The 19,691-nt window shown below is 44.4% G+C and overlaps 1 protein-coding gene across 1 annotated transcript; it reads left to right on the top strand.

Moving 5' to 3' along the window:
• Nucleotides 1–381: 381 nt before the first annotated feature.
• Nucleotides 382–19,378, top strand: kdm5a (lysine demethylase 5A). Its single transcript, XM_020639505.3, has 29 exons — nt 382–1,548; nt 2,326–2,403; nt 2,783–2,905; nt 3,070–3,240; nt 3,593–3,778; nt 4,467–4,545; nt 4,653–4,744; nt 4,839–4,997; nt 5,090–5,209; nt 5,338–5,496; nt 5,797–5,978; nt 6,234–6,396; nt 6,506–6,625; nt 6,726–6,920; nt 7,043–7,224; nt 8,861–8,985; nt 9,091–9,241; nt 9,563–9,683; nt 9,855–10,031; nt 10,131–10,309; nt 10,410–10,548; nt 10,651–10,830; nt 11,008–11,568; nt 11,669–11,827; nt 12,565–12,693; nt 12,800–12,947; nt 13,092–13,312; nt 13,488–13,964; nt 18,305–19,378. Exons 1-29 carry the CDS (start codon nt 1,402–1,404, stop codon nt 18,623–18,625), a joined length of 5,244 nt encoding a protein of 1,747 aa, XP_020495161.2. The 5' UTR covers nt 382–1,401; the 3' UTR covers nt 18,626–19,378.
• The last annotated feature ends 313 nt before the right edge of the window (nt 19,379–19,691 follow it).

The raw sequence follows: 19,691 nt of genomic DNA, 5'->3' as shown, positions 1-19,691 counted from the left end.
GAAAATACACACCAATGCATTTCTTTTAGGTGGGATTCCATTGTGCAATTGCCTGATCTAGAGGCCTAAGCAGCAATATTGATTTATTATTAATTTATTTCACATTGTACACAGTGGCAGTACACTGGGGGTCTTCAATAAGCCATAAGGGGTTACAGTATTAAAGAAATGGAACTCAGACATTACTATAGGTTATTAAAGAACTACGCCTTGCATTACGTTCTTTGAATTACATTTATTTGACTGATTTAACGCATAATTGCTGCTTTAATATGCTGTTTATAGCTAAACACATTACTTATCAGACATAAACAGTGCCTTTTTATGAAGTGGTACAAATTTTCTGAATGTCCCTGAAGGCATCACGAAAGCTCACCCAATCTTGCTAGTGGTAGCTAGCACGTTATCTAATACGGATGCATTACTCACAGACGACGTTACAATTTGCGGAAAATGACACCAAGGCAAACGGATACGGTGTTTTTAAAAGTGTTTTTCCTCTGAACACGACTAGCAAACTGCAGCCGCGATGGATTAACCTACTCGGCCGACTTCTCAGCTTAATGTCGTGAACGTCAATGTTAGCTGCGCAACGGGGCTGTGGTAGCTAAGCTGATATTAGCTGCTGGTGCTTCAATGAATGGGGGGGTTGTGGGATGCTTCACACAACAATGTACGCTTGCTAACGCGAGCAATCCTCCTTGTTGTGCTCCAACTTGGCACAAATGCTCGGAGAAGCAGCTGAAGCTTCGCTACGGGACTTTACCAACCGTGGATAACTTTTGTTGAAAATGCATCATCACGAAGAAATCCGGCACTTATCCAGGCACCTAAACGTAGCCGCAGCAGTAGCAGCAGCAGCAGCGTTAGCTTGAAGAATCATAACATTGCAGCCGGCGACTTTTTGTTTTTGCTTTGTGATTCCAAAACTTATTGATTTTTTTTAATTTTTTTTTTAACGCGCATTATCCATGCCTGAAGTCTTTCTGAAGCTGTCGTCTTTGAGCAACACAATGATGGCGTTTCCAGCTGACCCTGCCCTCCGTCCCAGGTAGGGGAGTGGTGGTGGTGAAGACTCCCCCGGCCTTTGCCTGGCCAAGGCCCGCCGATTCCGGATCAGAAAACAACCATCAACCCCTTGTTGTTATATTCATGCATTTACTTTCAAACTCACATTATGATTTTTGGCATCGCGACTGGGATCATTAAAGTGATTTTTGTCGGCGTGGAGATTTGAATTTGAGGGGATCATGGTGGACACGGAAGAAGAAGTGCCCCAGAATTATTGGATGGACTTTTGAGCACACACACACAAAAAAAAAAAAAAAAAAAAATACACATTCATTTTTAGCGCGTTTAATTGTCGGAAGACTTTGTGTTACACTGAACATCACCACAACTATGTCAGCGTTTGCCGAGTTCGTCCCCCCGCCTGAATGTCCTGTTTTTGAGCCGAGTTGGGAGGATTTCTCGGATCCTCTCGGATTCATCAACAAGATCCGTCCAATCGCAGAGAAAACTGGCATCTGCAAGATCCGACCCCCGGAGGTAAAGTGACACATCCCTTCACGCCATTTAACAGACAGCCAAAATACTCACACAGATGGGGCTGCTTTATTTTGGGCCTGTGTGGTTGTTTTTTTTTTTTTTTTGTTGCAGCGACATTACCAGTTGCCACTAGTCTAATAGAGGTCAAATAACACCTCATTTATTTTTGCAACTCTGTATTGCGTAATTTGGATTTTAGGTGAAATAGTGGAACATGATTTGTCATAAAAAATAAAGTTTTGCTAAAGCGACATAAACTCATCCGCTCCGCTTTTTTTTTTTTTTTTTTTTTTGACAATTCTTTTGTTTAGTTTTCCTCCTCTGCTTGGCTGAGTGTACAGTTTCAGTGTTTGTACCACGTTAGCTGCGAAGATGCGACATTGGGCTTCACGTAAGGCCCCGTCGTCTAGTCGAAACAATTAATCCATGTCAGTGCTGCTGTGTTATATGTTATATAAATATCCCAATGCATTTTTATTTCTTGGGCTTTTTAACTCTTTTGGATTGTGTTTACATTAAAAAAAAACAAAAAAAAAAACTAATATTTTTTCTGCAAACAATCAGTCGTTATGCACAGAAATAAAGCTTGTCCACCAGTGTGAGTTATGGTGTTTTATTATGAATACCTCTAACCCCTAACCTCCCTTAGATAAGCTCTGCTACATATATTTTGTACTTGATCAACACTGACCACCACCATCTCACAGATTGTTGTACTGTTCTCATTGTGAATGTTGTTTTGATGAGTTCTGATGCCAATGTTTTCTTGTCAATCAGGACTGGCAGCCTCCCTTCGCCTGTGATGTGCGCAACTTCCGCTTCACTCCACGAGTGCAAAGGCTGAATGAGCTCGAGGTGAGTTTGTCAAGAAGACGCACACACTGTCAAATTCTTAGGGAAGGTGTGTCATGGCATTGCTTTTGGGGGTACATCAAAATCATACATTTTAGACTCCTTGGGTAGCCGAATAGTATGCAGTATACCTTGCAGCTGTGGAGAGTTTTTAGTGTTATTTCCTTCTCGTTTTATATTGTTCAGTGCCTTTGCATTAAGTAAGAGAAGTAAGACGGCTGTAGTTTGAAATTCCTAACATTTTCACGTAACAAGAATAGTATGGCTATGTGTCATTAAAGCTATTTTAACCCATTGTTGCCTCATGTGAAAGCTGCATAACAGCAGAAAATCACCCCCCCCCCCCCACATGTCCTTCTCATTCTCTGTCCTGCTTTTTCAGGCACTTACCCGGGTTAGGCTCAACTTTCTGGATCAAATTGCGAAGTTCTGGGAGCTGCAGGGATCCAAAATTCGATTCCCCCATGTGGAGAGAAAGGTTCTGGACCTCTATCAGCTCAGCAAGGTAAAAAGAATATGGATATCACTCTCTATGAACGTCTTGCTTTTGCTGATTTTATATGACAATCAATTTAGCCTTTGATTTGTACTTACAGTAACTGTTACGTTTTGAGACTTTAATTTATGCCGGGGAAAAAAAAGCAAATTTTAAAAACGCATTTGTTTCAGATTGTGTCATCAGAGGGAGGCTTCGAGATATTGTGTAAGGAGAAGAGGTGGTCCAAGGTAGCCAGCCGAATGGGCTTCCCCTCAGGCAGAGGAACGGGCTCACTTCTGCGCTCCCACTATGAGAGGATCCTTTACCCGTATGAGCTCTTCCAGTCTGGAGCCACGCTGACTGTGAGTGATGCAGATTAAAAGTCAAACATCTTATTTACCGTAGATGCACACAGTCTATGGTCTCGCACCGGTCGCAGGAAATCGAAGTCGTCACCCGCTCGCTTGTGGGGAATTTTTCTGATGTTTTTCCTGCTGTGTTCTCACATCACACGACTTCGAGGAGAAAATTGACAAGGGGGCTCGCAGGAGAAAACTTGACCTGACCAAATTAAATATGTTTCAGCAGATTTTGGGCAAACCTTCACCGTATTATTATCCCCGTTTTTTTTTTTTTTTTTTGTTAAATCCTGAAATGGTTTGCTCTTAGCAGGTTTCCAAATTGATTTTCACCCTCCTCCTTTTTACCAATCAGGGCATCCAGCGACTATATGATGATGGGGATGATGGGGAAGAACTGGATGAGGGCGTTGGTGAGGAGACAGTGGAAGAAGAGGAGCAAGATGAGGAGGTGGAGAGGGAGAAAGATGTGGAGGGTGACGCAACGCAAACCAAAGACCAGCTTCTGCCTGAGAGACGCTCCAGGCGCCTGAAGTCGGAGGTAAATGCAAAGAAGACAAGGAAATGTCATCCAATAATATGCTTAATTTTATATTGTAGTGGAGGAAATTGGGACTAAGGGCATAAGTGTGTACATCCCTAATCAGACTGCCGTTTCAAGCCGTGTTATTTACACTTCTGAGGTTTCGCCTTCCATCTGAATGAGCTGAATGGGGGGGGATGAAGTGATCCACTGTCTGTACCCTCTTCATAGGTAGTAACAGAGGCGTGACAGTATCAGCAGAGCCAGTGGGGGAGTGCAGCGCTGTGTGTGCATGCATGTCTGACTGTGTGTCCATGTGTTTTCCCGCTTTACCGCGCTTCTGCAACGCTGAAGCACTACGTGAATTGACAGAATGGGATTCCAATATCACGCCAAGACGGAATCAATATAAATGTACAAAGACGTGAAAAGACTGAGCTTAGTAACAGCCCTTTTGAGAAATCTAATTGTAATACGCAGTGAGCTATCCTTTACCTTTAAATGAATAACGAATTTGTTTTTTTTATCTTAATATAGAAAACAAATGTATCCTGTGTGTCCTCAGTCTTCCATTGAAGCTCAGTCAGAACATTTATTTTAAAACATTTATTTTCCCCCCTTTTGCAGTAAGAATCTCAAGTTACATTTTTAGTAAGATCACTCTTTTTCACGCTCTGCCTTTTCTGTTGTTGCAATGTTTTTGTAGAGAGAAAACAAGGAGCCAAAAGGCCTGAAAATCTTTGGTTCAAGTCCCAAGATGGTTGGATTAGAGATTGTACCAGCCGGTAAGAATATTTTTTGACACTGAGCAACAAAAAAACCAAAAAGAAAGCGCTGTGTTGCTGCGAGTATTTCTACTCACTCACACTACATTTTTACACATTTTACTTAGATGATGGATTCAACAAGAAGCAGCGTCACCTCAAAGCTCAGGCCTTCGCCATCAAAATGAGACCACGCAAGGAGACCTTAGAGGTCAACTTTGTGAGTGCCAGTTTGTCATCTGCCTAAATGATTCTACCTTTGGTGACTGTGGGCATGACCAGCCCTTTTATGTTGTGCTGCACTAACCCCTCAGATCGACCTCTACCTGTGCCTGGTGTGTGGGCGGGGCGACGAAGAGGACCGCCTGCTGTTGTGTGACGGCTGTGATGACAGCTACCACACCTTCTGCCTCATCCCACCCCTACAGGACGTGCCCAAGGGGGACTGGCGCTGCCCTAAGTGTGTAGCTGAGGTAAGGGTTAAACACCACAGACTTATTAATATAATGCACACGAGATGGATTGCTGTTATTCTGAATGGATTGTTTAATTACTTCGCTAACAGGAGTGCAGTAAGCCCAGGGAGGCATTCGGCTTCGAGCAGGCAGTAAGAGAATACACTCTGCAGAGCTTTGGAGAAATGGCCGACCACTTCAAGTCGGACTACTTCAACATGCCTGTTCACGTATGTAAAAAAATAAAATAAAAAATCCTCTCACTGTGCTAGAAAATGTACACAGTCGCAATGGATGTCCATCAAAGTGGCATTTTGATGCTTTTTGAGATCCTATCGTTTACGACTCGTACTTCCAGATGGTCCCCACGGAGCTGGTGGAGAAGGAGTTCTGGCGCCTGGTCAGCAGCATCGAGGAGGATGTCATCGTGGAGTACGGAGCTGACATCAGCTCCAAGGAAGTGGGCAGCGGATTCCCTGTCAGGGACGGTAAAAGGAGGCTGCTGGGCGATGAAGAGGTGAGAAAGTTGTCGGGTTGCTTTAATTGCCAAATTCTTTGAAAGTGTTGGCTTGACAAGCCTCTTATTTAGATGTCGTTTTCCAAATAGTATTATATCTCACCCAAGTTCATGACTCTTCAGCTGCTCTATCAGAGATTCAGTGATTTACTTTTGATGGAGATTCCCGCCTCACGTACTTTACTTAGTTTGGATTCTTCATTAGATTTCAGTCGAGCATTTATTGTTATTAACATAAAGTTTCTTAATGATTAAAACATGGAATTGGCCCCTGAAGTGTTTGTTCCCCTCCTCTAATAGGAGTACGCAAACTCAGGCTGGAACCTGAATAACATGCCAGTGCTGGAGCAGTCAGTGCTCACACACATCAACGTGGACATCTCGGGTATGAAGGTGCCCTGGCTCTACGTGGGCATGTGCTTCTCCTCATTCTGCTGGCACATCGAGGACCACTGGAGTTACTCCATCAACTTCCTGCACTGGTGAGACCAGGCCAGCCTTTCATTCAACTTTGACCCCGATAAAAGCGATCCTTGAATGAATGAATGAAACATTTATTGCCCCGAGGGGAATTTGCCTTGCACAGAGGGCATAAAAAAATCGTTGTCTGTCCTGTTAAAAACACATAAAAACACAATCTTACTCATTGAACTGTCCTTTATTCTATTCTGTTTATATGTTGCTCTGTATAAATCCACCAGCTGAGTGTATTTGGTGATAATTCATCTGTTCTGCAGGGGCGAACCAAAGACCTGGTACGGTGTTCCGGCCTCTGCAGCAGAGCAGCTGGAGGCTGTGATGAAAAAACTGGCCCCAGAGCTGTTTGACTCCCAGCCTGACCTCCTGCATCAGCTGGTCACCATCATGAATCCTAATGTCCTCATGGAGCATGGTGTCCCTGTATGTAGTCGGAGCCTTGATTGTTTTAGTCGATATTGGATGTGATCGGATACTGATCATGTTGATTATTTGTCACTTATGTGCCTCTTTCTGTTCCTCCACCCGTCAGGTGTATAGGACCAATCAGTGTGCAGGGGAGTTTGTGGTGACCTTCCCCAGAGCCTACCACAGCGGTTTCAATCAGGGTTACAACTTTGCAGAGGCAGTAAACTTCTGCACAGCCGACTGGGTGAGAGGGGGGGGAAAGCAAAAATCGTCATTACATTTTGAAAAAAAAAAGAATTCTGTTCGAATGTGGGTGCTCATCTGTGACAAACGCCTCTCTCTAGTTACCGATGGGTCGTCAGTGTGTTGCCCATTACAGACGCCTCCATCGCTACTGCGTCTTCTCCCACGAGGAGCTGCTGTGCAAGATGGCTGCCGATCCGGAAAGCCTCGACGTGGAACTGGCCGCAGCTGTCTGCAAGGAAATGGGAGATATGATGGAGGAGGAGACAAAACTAAGACAAGCTGTGCAAGAATCAGTGAGTGTTGTTTTTTTTTTTTTTAACGTATTCTCATGTCTTTTCAAATGACAAGATCAATATTTTGAAGTGTTTTTTCAGATGATGTCAGTTCTCGTTCCTCATTATCCTTCATTCCACAGGGGGTTCTGTCCTCAGAGCAGGAGGTTTTTGAACTTTTACCTGACGACGAGCGGCAGTGTTACAAATGTAAGACGACCTGTTTCCTCTCTGCACTGACCTGTTCCTGCAGCCCCGAACGGCTGGTCTGTCTCCACCATGCTGCAGACCTCTGCGACTGTCCACATGGCAACAAGTGCCTTCGGTAAGAGGACTTTAACCAATACCCTCGGGGAAAAAAATATATAACTTTTAGTTTTCTGCATAAATTGGCCATAAAATGTGTTCTGATCTTCATCTAAGTCACAACAATAGACAAACACAGTCTGCTTAAACTAATACCGCACAAACAATTATATGTTTTTATTGAACACAACATGTAAACACTCACAGCGCAGGGTGGAAAAAGTATGTGAACCCTTGGATTTAATAACTGGTTGACCCTCCTTTGACAGCAATAACCTCAACCAAAACGTTTCCCTGTAGTTGCAGATCAGACCTGCACAACGGTCAGGAGGAATTTTGAACCATTCCTCTTCACAAAACTTTTTCAGTTCAGCAATATTCTCGGGATGTCTGGTGTGAATCGCTCTCTTGAGGTCATGCCACAGCATCTCTATCGGGTTGAGGTCAGGACTCTGACTGGGCCACTCCAGAAGGCGTATTGTCTTCTGTTGTTGATTTACGTCTGTGCTTTGGGTCGTTGTCCTGTTGCATCACCCATCTTCTGTTGAGCTTCCGTTGGTGGACAGATGGCCTTAAGTTTTCCTGCAAAATGTCTTGATAAACTTGAATTCATTTTTCCGTCGATGATAGCAATCTGTCCAGGCCCTGATGCAGCAAAGCAGCCCCAAACCATGACGCCCCCCTCCACCATACTTCACAGTTGGGATGAGGTTTTTGATGCTGGTGTGCTGTGCCTTTCTTTCTCCACACATAGTGTTTGTGTGTTCCTTCCAAAGAACTCAACTTGGGTTTCATCTGTCCACAGGATGTTTTGCCAGTAGTGCTGTGGAACATCCAGGTGCTCTTCTGCAAACATCAAACATGCAGCCATGTTTTTCTTGGACAGCAGTGGCTTTCTCCGTGGTGTCCTCACCATGAACTCCATTCTTGTTCAGTGTTTTACGTATCGTAGATTCGTCAGCAGAGATGTTAGCATGTGCCAGAGATTTGTGTAAGTCTTTAGCAGACACTCTAGGATTCTTCTTCACCTCAGTGAGCGTTCTGCGCTGTGCTCTTGCAGTCATCTTTACAGGACGGCCACTTCTAGGGAGAGTAGCAACAGTGCTGAACTTTCTCCATTCATAGACAATCTGTCTTACCGTGGACTGATGAACATCGAGGCTTTAAAAGATTCTTTTGTAAACCTTTCCAGCTTCATGCAAGTCAACAATTCTTAACCGTAGGTCTTCTGAGAGCTCTTTTGTGCGAGGCATGGTTCACATCAGGCTATGCTTCTTGAGAGTAGCAAACTCAAAACTGGAGTGCATTTTTTATAGGGCAGGGCAGCTTTAACCAACACCTCCAATCTCGTCTCATTGATTGGACTCCAGGTTGGCTGACTCCTGACTCCAATTAGCTCTTGGAGAAGTCATTAGCCTAGGGGCTCACATACTTTTTCCACCCTGCACTGTGAATGTTTACATGTTGTGTTCAATAAAAACATGAAAACATATAATTGTTTGTGCGGTATCAGTTTAAGCAGACTGTGTTTGTCTATTGTTGAGACTTAGATGAAGATCAGAACACACTTTATGACCAATTTAATCAGAAAACTAGGAAATTCCAAAGGGTTCACATTCTTATTCCTGCAACTGTATGTGCATTTCATACGTCAGGTATCGCTATGATCTGGAGGAGTTTCCCTCCATGCTGTACGGGGTTAAGACGCGGGCCCAGTCGTACGACACCTGGTCCAAAAGGGTCAGCGAGGCCTTGGCTGCCGACCAGAAAAACAAAAAAGGTATTTTTAACATTAGGACTGCTATATGTTGAACAAACTCTAATTGGGGGTTTCTATTGAGGTATCTCCTTGTGCTATTGCATGATTGATCTGTGTTCCTCTTAGATCTTATCGAGCTCAAGGTGTTGCTGGAGGACGCAGAGGACAGGAAGTATCCCGAGAAAGCTTTGTTCCGTCGCCTGAGGGAGATGGTCAAAGAGGCCGAGACGTGCAGCTCTGTAGCTCAGCTGCTCCTCAGCCGCAAGCAGAGGCACAGGTAAGTCCACATGGAAAACCTTTGATTCCATGTAACCCTCATATTATTTATTGATTACTGCATGCACCACAAATGTGTTTTTCTTCAGTCTTCAGACGCCTTTGGTCAACTTTTTAAAGGCTATTTTGTAAAGAAAATAAATATTCATTGGCTCTCTGTGTCATCAATGTCAAACCCTATATAACACTCTCCATATTTAGAATCCCCTTTTCATAATAAAGCACAACAACGTCGCATTTCTTCTTATTATCAAATCAACAATGTATCTGCTCAGGTTAGAATGTGGACTAACCCTGTCCTCTTTTCACCTGCCGCCTGCAGTAGCCGCCTGCGCTCTGAGAGCAGTCGCAACCGTACCAAACTAACCGTGGATGAACTCAAGGCCTTTGTGGATCAGCTCTTCAGACTGCCCTGCATCATCAGCCAGGCCCGACAAGTCAAGGTGAGTCCCCTCCACACCTACGTGCTCACCAAGGCAACCAGTTCAAAATAGAATAGAGCTCACAAACTCAGTTCTTGTTGCTTTTTGTCTTGTTAGATATTCCCTTCTTTTTTTTTTAACCAATTTATCTATCATCTTTTCCTTCACTCCTAATGTCTCTGTCCCCTTCAGGAGTTACTGGAGAACGTGGAGGACTTCCATGAGCGAGCCCAGGTGGCGATGTCAGACGAGATGCCTGACTCCTCCAAGCTGCAGGCGCTGTTAGACCTCGGTAGCGGCCTTGACGTTGAGCTGCCAGAGCTGCCCCGCCTTAAACAGGAGCTCCAGCAGGCCCGCTGGCTCGACGAGGTCCGCTCTCACTGATAACACAGATGCAACCAGTTTGTTTGGCTAAGGAGTTACTATGATGGTGGCTTCATGCAACACTTTCTGTCCTCACCATCCCAGGTTCGAATCACCCTCGCTGAGCCTCACCGAGTCACCCTGGAGCTGATGAAGAGGCTGATAGACTCTGGGGTGGGTCTGGCTCCCCACCACGCGGTGGAGAAGGCCATGGCTGAACTGCAAGAGATCCTGACTGTGTCAGAGAGATGGGAAGATAAGGCCCGCGCATGCCTGCAGGCCAGGTAAAGATTCTCACATGTATATACATGCAAACAACATGAAAACTCCAAGTAGCTAATGAGCTAATCATCCCATGCTTTTTGATTCTCTTGTCAAACCCAGGCCTCGACACAGCATGGTGACCTTGGAGAGCATTGTTTTGGAAGCTAGGAACATCCCTGCGTACCTACCTAATATTTTGGCACTCAGAGAGGCCCTACAGAAGGCAAAGGAGTGGACATGCAAGGTGGACGCCATTCAGGTGCTGTCTTATGTCATTTAAAATCATTCTGTACCCATATATGGAGCTAGATGTCCTTCTGAGGATCTTGCAGTGGCTGAAATATCTGTTAACCTCACACAGAGTGGCAGCAGCTACGCGTACCTGGAGCAGCTCGAGAGCCTGTTGGCGAGAGGTCGCTCCATACCTGTCCGGCTTGATCCTCTGACCCAGGTGGAGTCTCAGGTGGCTGCAGCTCGAGCCTGGAGGGAGAGGACCGGTCGCACCTTCCTCAAGAAGAACTCAACGTACACTCTGCTGCAGGTGGGCCGTCATGGAAGAATGTGATGTTGCTCATAAAACATATTAATGCAATATACATGTTTTTTGGATATCACAAATGGACTCTCACACAACTGTTAAGTGCTTTTTTTCGTGTACTGGGAGTTTAATATGTCCATTAATAAATACTGTAATAGATCACTGCATCTCTTCTTTTAGGTCATCAGCCCCCGTTTGGATATCGGAGTCTACGGCAACAGCAAGAGCAAAAGGAAACGCGTGAAGGAGCTCATGGAGAAGGAGAGAGGAGGCTTCGATCCAGACACGCTGAGCGACCTGGAGGACAACCAGGAAGAGGTGCGCGACCCTTCCACTGTGGTCGCAGCCTTCAAAGCCAAAGAGCAAAAAGAAGTGGAGGCCATCCACTCTCTGCGCGCTGCCAATCTCGCCAAGATGGCCATGGCCGACCGCATCGAGGAGGTCAAGTTCTGCTTGTGTCGAAAGACCGCCAGTGGATTTATGTTGCAGTGCGAACTTTGTAAAGACTGGTTCCACGGAGCTTGCGTGCCACTGCCTAAGACGGGAACTCAGAAGAAAGTGGGTGTTGGTTGGCAGAGCAACAGCAAAGACTCTAAATTCCTGTGTCCGCTTTGTCAGCGGTCGAGGAGGCCTAGATTAGAGACCATCCTGTCACTGCTGGTGTCACTTCAGAAGCTGCCGGTGCGTCTGCCCGAAGGGGAAGCCCTCCAGTGTTTGACTGAGAGGGCAATGAGCTGGCAGGTATGTCACCCAGGCCTTCTCAGGTTGCATACGATCCGCTTGCTTTTTGAGCCCCTGATTTGCTTTTGATCGCGTCTTAACCTCGTCACTTGTCTTCCAGGACCGAGCGCGTCAGGCTCTGGCCACGGAGGAGTTGTCCTCAGCGCTGGCAAAGCTGTCTGTGCTGAGCCAGCGCATGGTGGAGCAGGCTGCGAGGGAGAAAACTGAAAAGATAATCAATGCGGAGCTGCAGAAAGCTGCTGCCAACCCTGACCTGCAGGTACTTAAGATTTTAATTTGAATGATTTTTTTTTTCAGATACAGTACAACATGAGTAGGATTCTAGGAATCTTATTTTGAAGTGCTGTTTGTTACTCGCTTTGATTTTGGTGGGGGGGGGGGGGGGGGGGCTTTGGATGTAAACATGGAATGTACCAGAAGAGGGCAGCATTGTGTAAGTGTAATGTGAGGATGGAAGGGAGTCACGGCAGTCACATGGCTCCATGATTTGTCATGCCTGCAGAATTCCTTTAATAAATTGTGTTCGAACGAGTAAGTGATTTTGTTCTGATCTAGTATTTAATTCCAACTTTTAACTATCCATCCAAAGAAGGTTTTGAATTATGTTGAGAGGTTTGAAGAAGCATTGAAGAAGATACCGTTTTTAGAGTGTAATACACCAAGGACAGGGGTGGGCAACTGGCAGCCCGGGGGCCACATGCGGCCCCCATCAACCCTCAACGTGGCCCTCATATCAATTAATTGGAAACATGAAGAAAGCATGACAAAATCTGCCATGAAATCATGAAGTATGTCCATAATAATATTTGATCACTGGTATATGTTGAGTTAAATTTGAGACATAATTGATTTGAATCGTTTTTTGGAAACTACAATTTGGCCCTCTGGCAGTGAAAGTTAAATTAATGTGGCCCTTGCTGTGGTCCAAGTTGCCCATCCCTGACCTAGGACATGAGAGGTATTGAATTTGAATGTGTTGTTGCCCTCTCTTCCCAGGGCCACATCCAGACGTTTCAGCAGTCGGGTTTCAGCAGAGCCACATCCCCTCGCCAGTCCGTGGACTACGACGATGAGGAGACGGACTCGGACGAGGACATCAGGGAGACTTATGGTTATGATATGAAGGTAAATGAAGCGGCAGAAAATGTCTTTCTGCTAAGCAGCAAAGCAAAGACGCAAACAGGACTCTTGTTCTTATTCTTCCTTGTTTGTTTTGTGTGGTTTCTTGCAGGACCCAGGCGAGGTGAAGCCCTACCTGTTTTGTGATGAAGAGATTCCTGTTAAGTCTGAGGAGGTGGTGAGTCACATGTGGCCTGCCGCCACGCCCTCATTCTGTGCCGAGCACGCCTACTCTTCAGCCTCCAAGTCTTGTGTGCAAAGTAAGACTGCGTTTATCTTCTAACATGACTTTTGTTGTCTGCCTACCCATCATCCCTTGCTGTTTTTAATGCATTTGTGATTCAAGGATTTTTTTTGAAATGCCGTTTCATAACATTCTCATGCTCGAATTATTTACATTTCAGACATCAGCACTCCCAGGAAGCAGCCCAGGAAGACCCCTCTAATACCTCGCAGCCTGGAGCCGCCCGTGCTGGAGCTTTCCTCGCAGGCCAAGGCCCAGCTGGAGGACCTGATGATGCTGGGAGACCTGCTGGAGGTATCCCTGGACGAGACCCAGCACATCTGGAGGATCCTGCAGGCCACGCACCCGCCCTCCGAGGAGCGGTTCCTGCAGGTCATGGAGGTAAGGAAGTCATTCATTATGCAGACTGATTGAGCAGCTAGGACTCATCACTGGGTTTGAGCTGGAATTGTCTCTGGTTGCTAGAAGGTTAAATTAATTATGCATGTCTTCAATAAGAACAGAAACAGTAATAAAGACATTCATCCATACTTCAACTTTCCTTCTTTATCTGCAGCCCGATGACTCGCTAATGGACAAGCCCCTGAAGCTCAAGCTAAAAGATTCAGAGAAGAAGAGGAAAAGGAAGCTAGAAAGAGCCGAGCACCACCACATGATGATGGCTGCAGCAGTCGCCGCAGGTGGGGCTTCTGGAATGGGGGACATGCGACCAGCCAAGTCCAAGGAGCTGAAAAGGGTGGGTCTGGAACTGGGTCTTGGTGGCAAACCCAAGAAGAAGAAACTCAAACTCAACTTGGACAAAAACCGGGAAATGAAGCAGCTGGCTAAACGGTTAGCTAAGGAGGAGAAGGAGAGGAAGAGAAAGGAGAAGGCAGCGGCCAAGGCGGAGGCCATCAGAGAGGGACTAGAGAAGAGGAAGGAGAAGAAGATTCTGGACATTCCCTCAAAGTACGACTGGTCCGGGGCCGAGGACTCCAATGATGAGAATGCTGTGTGTGCAGCCAAAAACTGCCAGAGACCCTGTAAAGATAAGGTGAGCACTGTCATTTTCCTCAACAGTGTGACATATATTTTTTTTTTCCCTCCTAATGTTGTGATTTGGTTGAGAAATGTGTTGTTCCCACTCAAATTTGACCTGAGTGTCCTTACTGGGATTGATGCACACTTCACTGCATCGACAGTTTAGCCATTAACAGAGGTCAGAGGCGACCGTGTGACTGTGGGCCTTCTTCAAACTCAAAGGTCTGCATCTTTGCATCAAGTCTTTATGAGGACTCTGCATGGAAATCATGGTTTATACATGATCGATAACATTTTATAAAACATGATTTAAAAAAAAATAATCTGAACTAATCAAAGCTGTTACAATTAACTATTTTATACAATTTGATCAGCCTGTTTATTCAAATGTCAAAGGGGGGGGGGGGGGGGAAGCCCATCTCAGTTTCCAAAGCCTCACAAAGCCAAAAGTCACCACTTCACATGTCCAACTTTAGCAGCCAAGACTTAGAAAGACTTTTACATATTATTGACATTTTTTGTAATACAGTGAAAAAAAACTTTAATTTGACAATCTAGAACCAGATCATTACTGGCATTGTATCGTAGGAAACGTTGGAACAACTTACCGTATTTTCCGCACTATAAGGCGCACCTTCAATGAATGGCCTATTTTAGAACTGTTTTCATATATAGGGCGCACCGGATTATAAGGCGCATAGAATAGAACGTGTTTACAACTGAACAAGGCTGGGAGATATTGTGAATATATAAATACGTATAAAACGTAGTGCATTCACAATAACTCAACGTTGTTCAAACGTTAATGTGCATATTCACAATATCTCCCAGCCTTGTTCAGTTGTAAACACGTAAAAGAAACACAGTCTGATACCGCTAATTCAAACGTTAGTGCATAACTCAACATTGTTCAGTTATGTATAACACGTAAAGCTCACTTTTTCAGTTCATTCCCCGTCCACGAATCCCTCGAATTCTTCTTCTTCAGTGTCCAAATTGAACAGTTGGGCGAGTACGGCATCCAACATGCCCGGCTCCCTCTCGTCATTATCCGAGTCAGTGTCGCTGAGCGCCGTGTACAACCAGTATGGATCAACCAATTAACCAATTGATCCATATATAAGGCGCTCCGGATTATAAGGCGCACTGTCGTTTTTTGAGAAAATTAAAGGCTTTTAAGTGCGCCTTATAGTGCGGAAAATACGGTAGTCCATTAAGTTTTCTGTCTATATATACCGTACTTGTCGTTGAATTCATAAAAGGCGTCTGCTCTGACACATTTTTTTCACGTTACAAATGCACTGATAAGAATGAATCTTAAGATATCACACTGATGGAACTAAGAAACTATCGTTCATTTGAAAGTATGAGACAACATTAAAGGAAGAATGTGTGACTTTTTGATCCAGTAGATGTCGCCCTTGAGCACCAGCATATTAAACCAAATCAAACCGCTGTTTGGCGACACCTCAAGTTATTCTGAAGCCTCTGCTCTCCTCAAGCCAAAAATTTCCAACCCCTCTCCACTCGCATTCGCACGAAGGAGTTATGAATTAAGCGCAAGTGGCGGAAAATGTCCATTGCTTGACCTGCCATTGCCTGTGGTCTGCATTGTTGAGTTAGCAGGCTAATGTTAGCACACTTTGATATATACATTGAAACAGAATGACAGTGATCTAAACACACTTACGTGACATCTAAATAAGCAGTGAGTAGGCTACATTATTCTTCTTTTCTCTAGTCCTTGACTAAAACAGATTTATACACCAGGCCGTCTTGTCCCTGTAAACATGATGTAAACACAGCCCGACAACAACACAGCTGGTGGGACTCAGACTTCTCACTCATTGTAGACAGTCATGACTCAGAGAGATATTTACATATTATACTTTATTTCTGTGTAAAATGTTGAGGATATTAAAGGGCCGTGTGTGCGTGTGCATCATTGTGTGTTAGGGCTGCAAAAGGAGGAACGTAATTGGGCAGAGAAAGTGTAAGACGATTTAAGAAGAGAGTGGGCTTGATAAATAAGAAAAAGAGAGTAAGATTATTTAAGCAAGTGGTCTTTCCTACAACCCCTTCCCTCCATTTAAGTTCAGCTAATCTTAGCGAGGTTTTTCATTTAAAGAAATTGGCAAAAATATTTTTCAAAGAAGTAGAGGCCATACAATGTAGATGTTTTTTTTCCAACGGTTTACTCTGTGTTCACTAGCCTCATCAAGTTTGGATTCTCCTGCCGCTGGTATCGTTTTTTAAGTTCATCTTTCATTATCAATCATAAAAACATCTGTGAGTGTTGAAGTCAGGCTAGTTTTTTTTTTTTTATCTTTCTGGTTTCTTCGGGGATGATGGTGATTCTGTCAAAGTTCAGGATATGATTAAGTTTGCATCGTGAATTCTTTGCGAGTGCAGAGAAACAGTGTAGTTGTTTTTGCACAATGTAATCATGGTGACTGACTGTCATTCTGACAACCCTCAACTGTCCTTTAAAAGCTCCCTGCCATCCAGAGAGAGGCAGTCAACTCTGGCTCTCTTTCATCACTGTAAGTTCTCCGAACTCGAATCAGCCAGGTGCCAGGTTTTTGTTTTGTAGGCCGGGTTAATAACGAACACTTTTCAAAATGAACATCATGGAACTTTATTGAATATGAACAGCTGATAACAGCACTGGAACACCTTAAAGAGAGTTACACATAACGTATTAACAGAAACACACTGATGTGCTCCTTTTGGGAGACGGCACTGCAGACTGTCCTCCTGGGTTAACCAGTGGCCAGTCTACTTCCCCTCTGCGTGTCCACAGGGCAGCCAATCAGAACCAAGGAACAGGTGGGCCTGCAGATCTGTGGGTGGAGTAGTGATGATGAATTTATGAAAGCAGCTGTGCTAACCTTAACCTAGACTGTCTACACACTGTGTTTGGGAAGATTAACAATTGTAAGGTGTTATTAATGAATTAGTCACAAATTGAGACTTTGCATCCGATACAATCCTCATCTGAAATCGTCAGCTTTTTGCAAAGCAGACCAAAAACAGCAGGTGTGAATACATATAAATACATTTTATATTTGAATAAATGTTAACCCTTTGATAGACCCTTTGCATGCTTGGTTGAGTCCCAGCTAGGGATACCGGAGTGACAATTAATCACATTTTCATCGTTATCCTGATATGAGCACTTGCAATGAACCAGCCCAAAAAGTCTGAATTGATTTTGCAATGAAAAGGAAGATTGTACAATGGTTCCCCTACCATTATATAAGGGGGGCAGCACGCCCCCACCCCCCTGAAGGTCAAGTTTTTAAAGATTTATTTTTGGGCTTTTTGGGCCTTTACTGTAGGGATAGGATAGTGGATAGAGTCAGAAATCAGGGAAAGAAGTCATTTAAGGTTACCTTTCCGATAGAAAAGGACAGCTGTCATTAAAGTACACTAAGATTCCTTCAAGTGCTTCTATCGCCGTGTCGGCTTGTCCCCACCCCCCCAAACGCTTTAAACCTAGGAGAAACACTGTTATATAATAGGGCCTGACCGATATGGGATTTTTGGAGACGATATTGATATTGGGAGAGAAAAAAAATGAATGGCTCTATATATGTTCAATCTGTAGAGATTGATACATATATATATAGATATATAGATATACACATGTTTTGCTTGATCTCTCAAATGCAGTTCTCAAACATTGCTTAAGCACGGTACTTTGCTAGTTTGAGTGCGCCCTTAACCCCAATTTGCTCCCACTGCTTTGTCAGCGGAGTAGAAATGTGCATGAATGGGATAAGTTCCATCTGATGGCCACTTTACACAGAAACCTCTCCCGTCAGTGTGTGAATGGGAAGGTGTGACCTGCGCTGTAAAAAGCACTTTAGGTTGTCAGAAGACTAAAAAAAAAAAGAGCTATACAAGCCCAAGTCCGTTTAGTTAGTTATAAAAAAAAAACATGAGCCTCTTTAAATGAAGAAGATTGATTTGGCAGTCATGTTGATTTTCTTCATGAAATCTACACAAATCCAAAAGTAGCTGCAGATCAAGAGGAGCAGAGGGCCTTTTCGACGTGGCCCAGTGTTTGTTACCCGACAGGAATTGAGCATACAGTTGTTAGTGGTGTGTAAAACATATCAAAGGGCATTACAGTCCATCCTTGTTTTGGAACCATGTGGCTCTGTTTTCACATTCCATCAATCAAACAATGACTGACTTGCAGCTTTCATGTGACCTGTTAAAAATTACACAAAATCCTGTGTTTTCTTTAGCTGCCACATGTTTTTCTTCTCTTAATTGCTTTAGTATTTCCGTGTCGTTGATCCTCTAAACCCCTCGCTCACATGTCTGCCGGTGTTGTGTCTCCAGGTGGACTGGGTGCAGTGCGACGGCGGCTGCGACGAGTGGTTCCACCAGGTGTGCGTGGGCGTGTCCTGCGAAATGGCCGAGAGCGAGGACTACATCTGCATGGACTGCTCCCGGAAGGCCGCCGGGGTCAGCGTGGGCGGCGTAGGGATGACCGTGGAGGAGGTGGTGGCGACCGAGGAGAGCGTCGTGGTGATGGCGACGTCGATGTGCGGCGGGGGCGCGCAGAGTCTTCTTCCGGGGTCTGTCGTGACCTCGTGGTCCTCCTCTGCTCATCTTAACCCAGCAATGACTCATCAGCAGGAGCCTCAGCCGGGCAGTTAGCACTAAAAAAAAAAAAAAAAAAACAATGCCTAGGACTGAGATTGAATACTGTACCTCATATAATGAGCATCCCACAAAACCTAGACTCCAGGCTAGAGCTCTAACCTCCCAAACTGACTCTACAGCCTCTGGGGGGGGGTCAGAAAGGGATAAAGCAACCTTTTTTTTAACGAGCCCTGAAGGAGAGACAAATAACACGACCTTCGGATTTAAGAGCACAAGCAGAAAGAGTAAAAGAGAATTTGTATGCGGGAGACGGAGAAGACGAGAGTCCTACTGTCACCGTGTGGCTTCAGAAATGACACCCTTCCTCCCCGAGCACTGCCATACATTGACATGGTTCTGATTACACAGACAAAGTGAAGTCCTGCTGCAAACAGTCTCAGGTGCAAAACATGCACCTGCCACTTCCTGGTCCACCCCCTGAACAATAAACAAGTCATGGTACACTTACTTATAGTCAAACAAACACCCTCTTAGTCCAGCTGTTGTGTTCAGTGCAAACAGGTAGATAAACAGACGTGTCATCCCTGTTGTGTCATAAATGGACATCCTGAGCCGCTCTCATCTCGCCCATCTCTCTCCCCAGCACTGCAGACAGTAACAAGTCAATATGTAGGAGTCCAGACTAGGAAATACAAATGGCTGTAATGTAGTGGAATTATTTATAATGTACATACTTTTAAGCAATTAAAAGAAATGGATTGTGGCTTTTTTTTCTCACCTTTAATAAACTATTCCTAGTCAAATGATTGTAAAGTCTGGCGTCTTTTCTTTATGTGTTACCGCTCTTTTTATTTTTTTTGTTGTTGGGGGGGCGGGGCTATTTGCTTTGTCTTAAGTATTTTTGATTCATTTTTCATAAAAGAATGACATTTATTTGTTCTTTGTTTTAGCTCACACGTGTAACCAGACCAACATATTCTTGCAAACTTACTGAAGTTTTGCTGAATTATGAATGTTTCAAATGCAAAAAAAAAAAAAAAAGTTGCTTTTGTGTATTTTACATGACTGTAATGTCAAAATTTGACCCCCCCAATCATCCTGAAAGAAGCTGATTATAAGT

This window comes from Labrus bergylta, chromosome 23 (assembly GCF_963930695.1).
Source record: "Labrus bergylta chromosome 23, fLabBer1.1, whole genome shotgun sequence".
Classification (NCBI taxonomy): Eukaryota; Metazoa; Chordata; class Actinopteri; order Labriformes; family Labridae; genus Labrus; species Labrus bergylta.
This window is presented reverse-complemented; position numbering and strand designations above follow the sequence as displayed.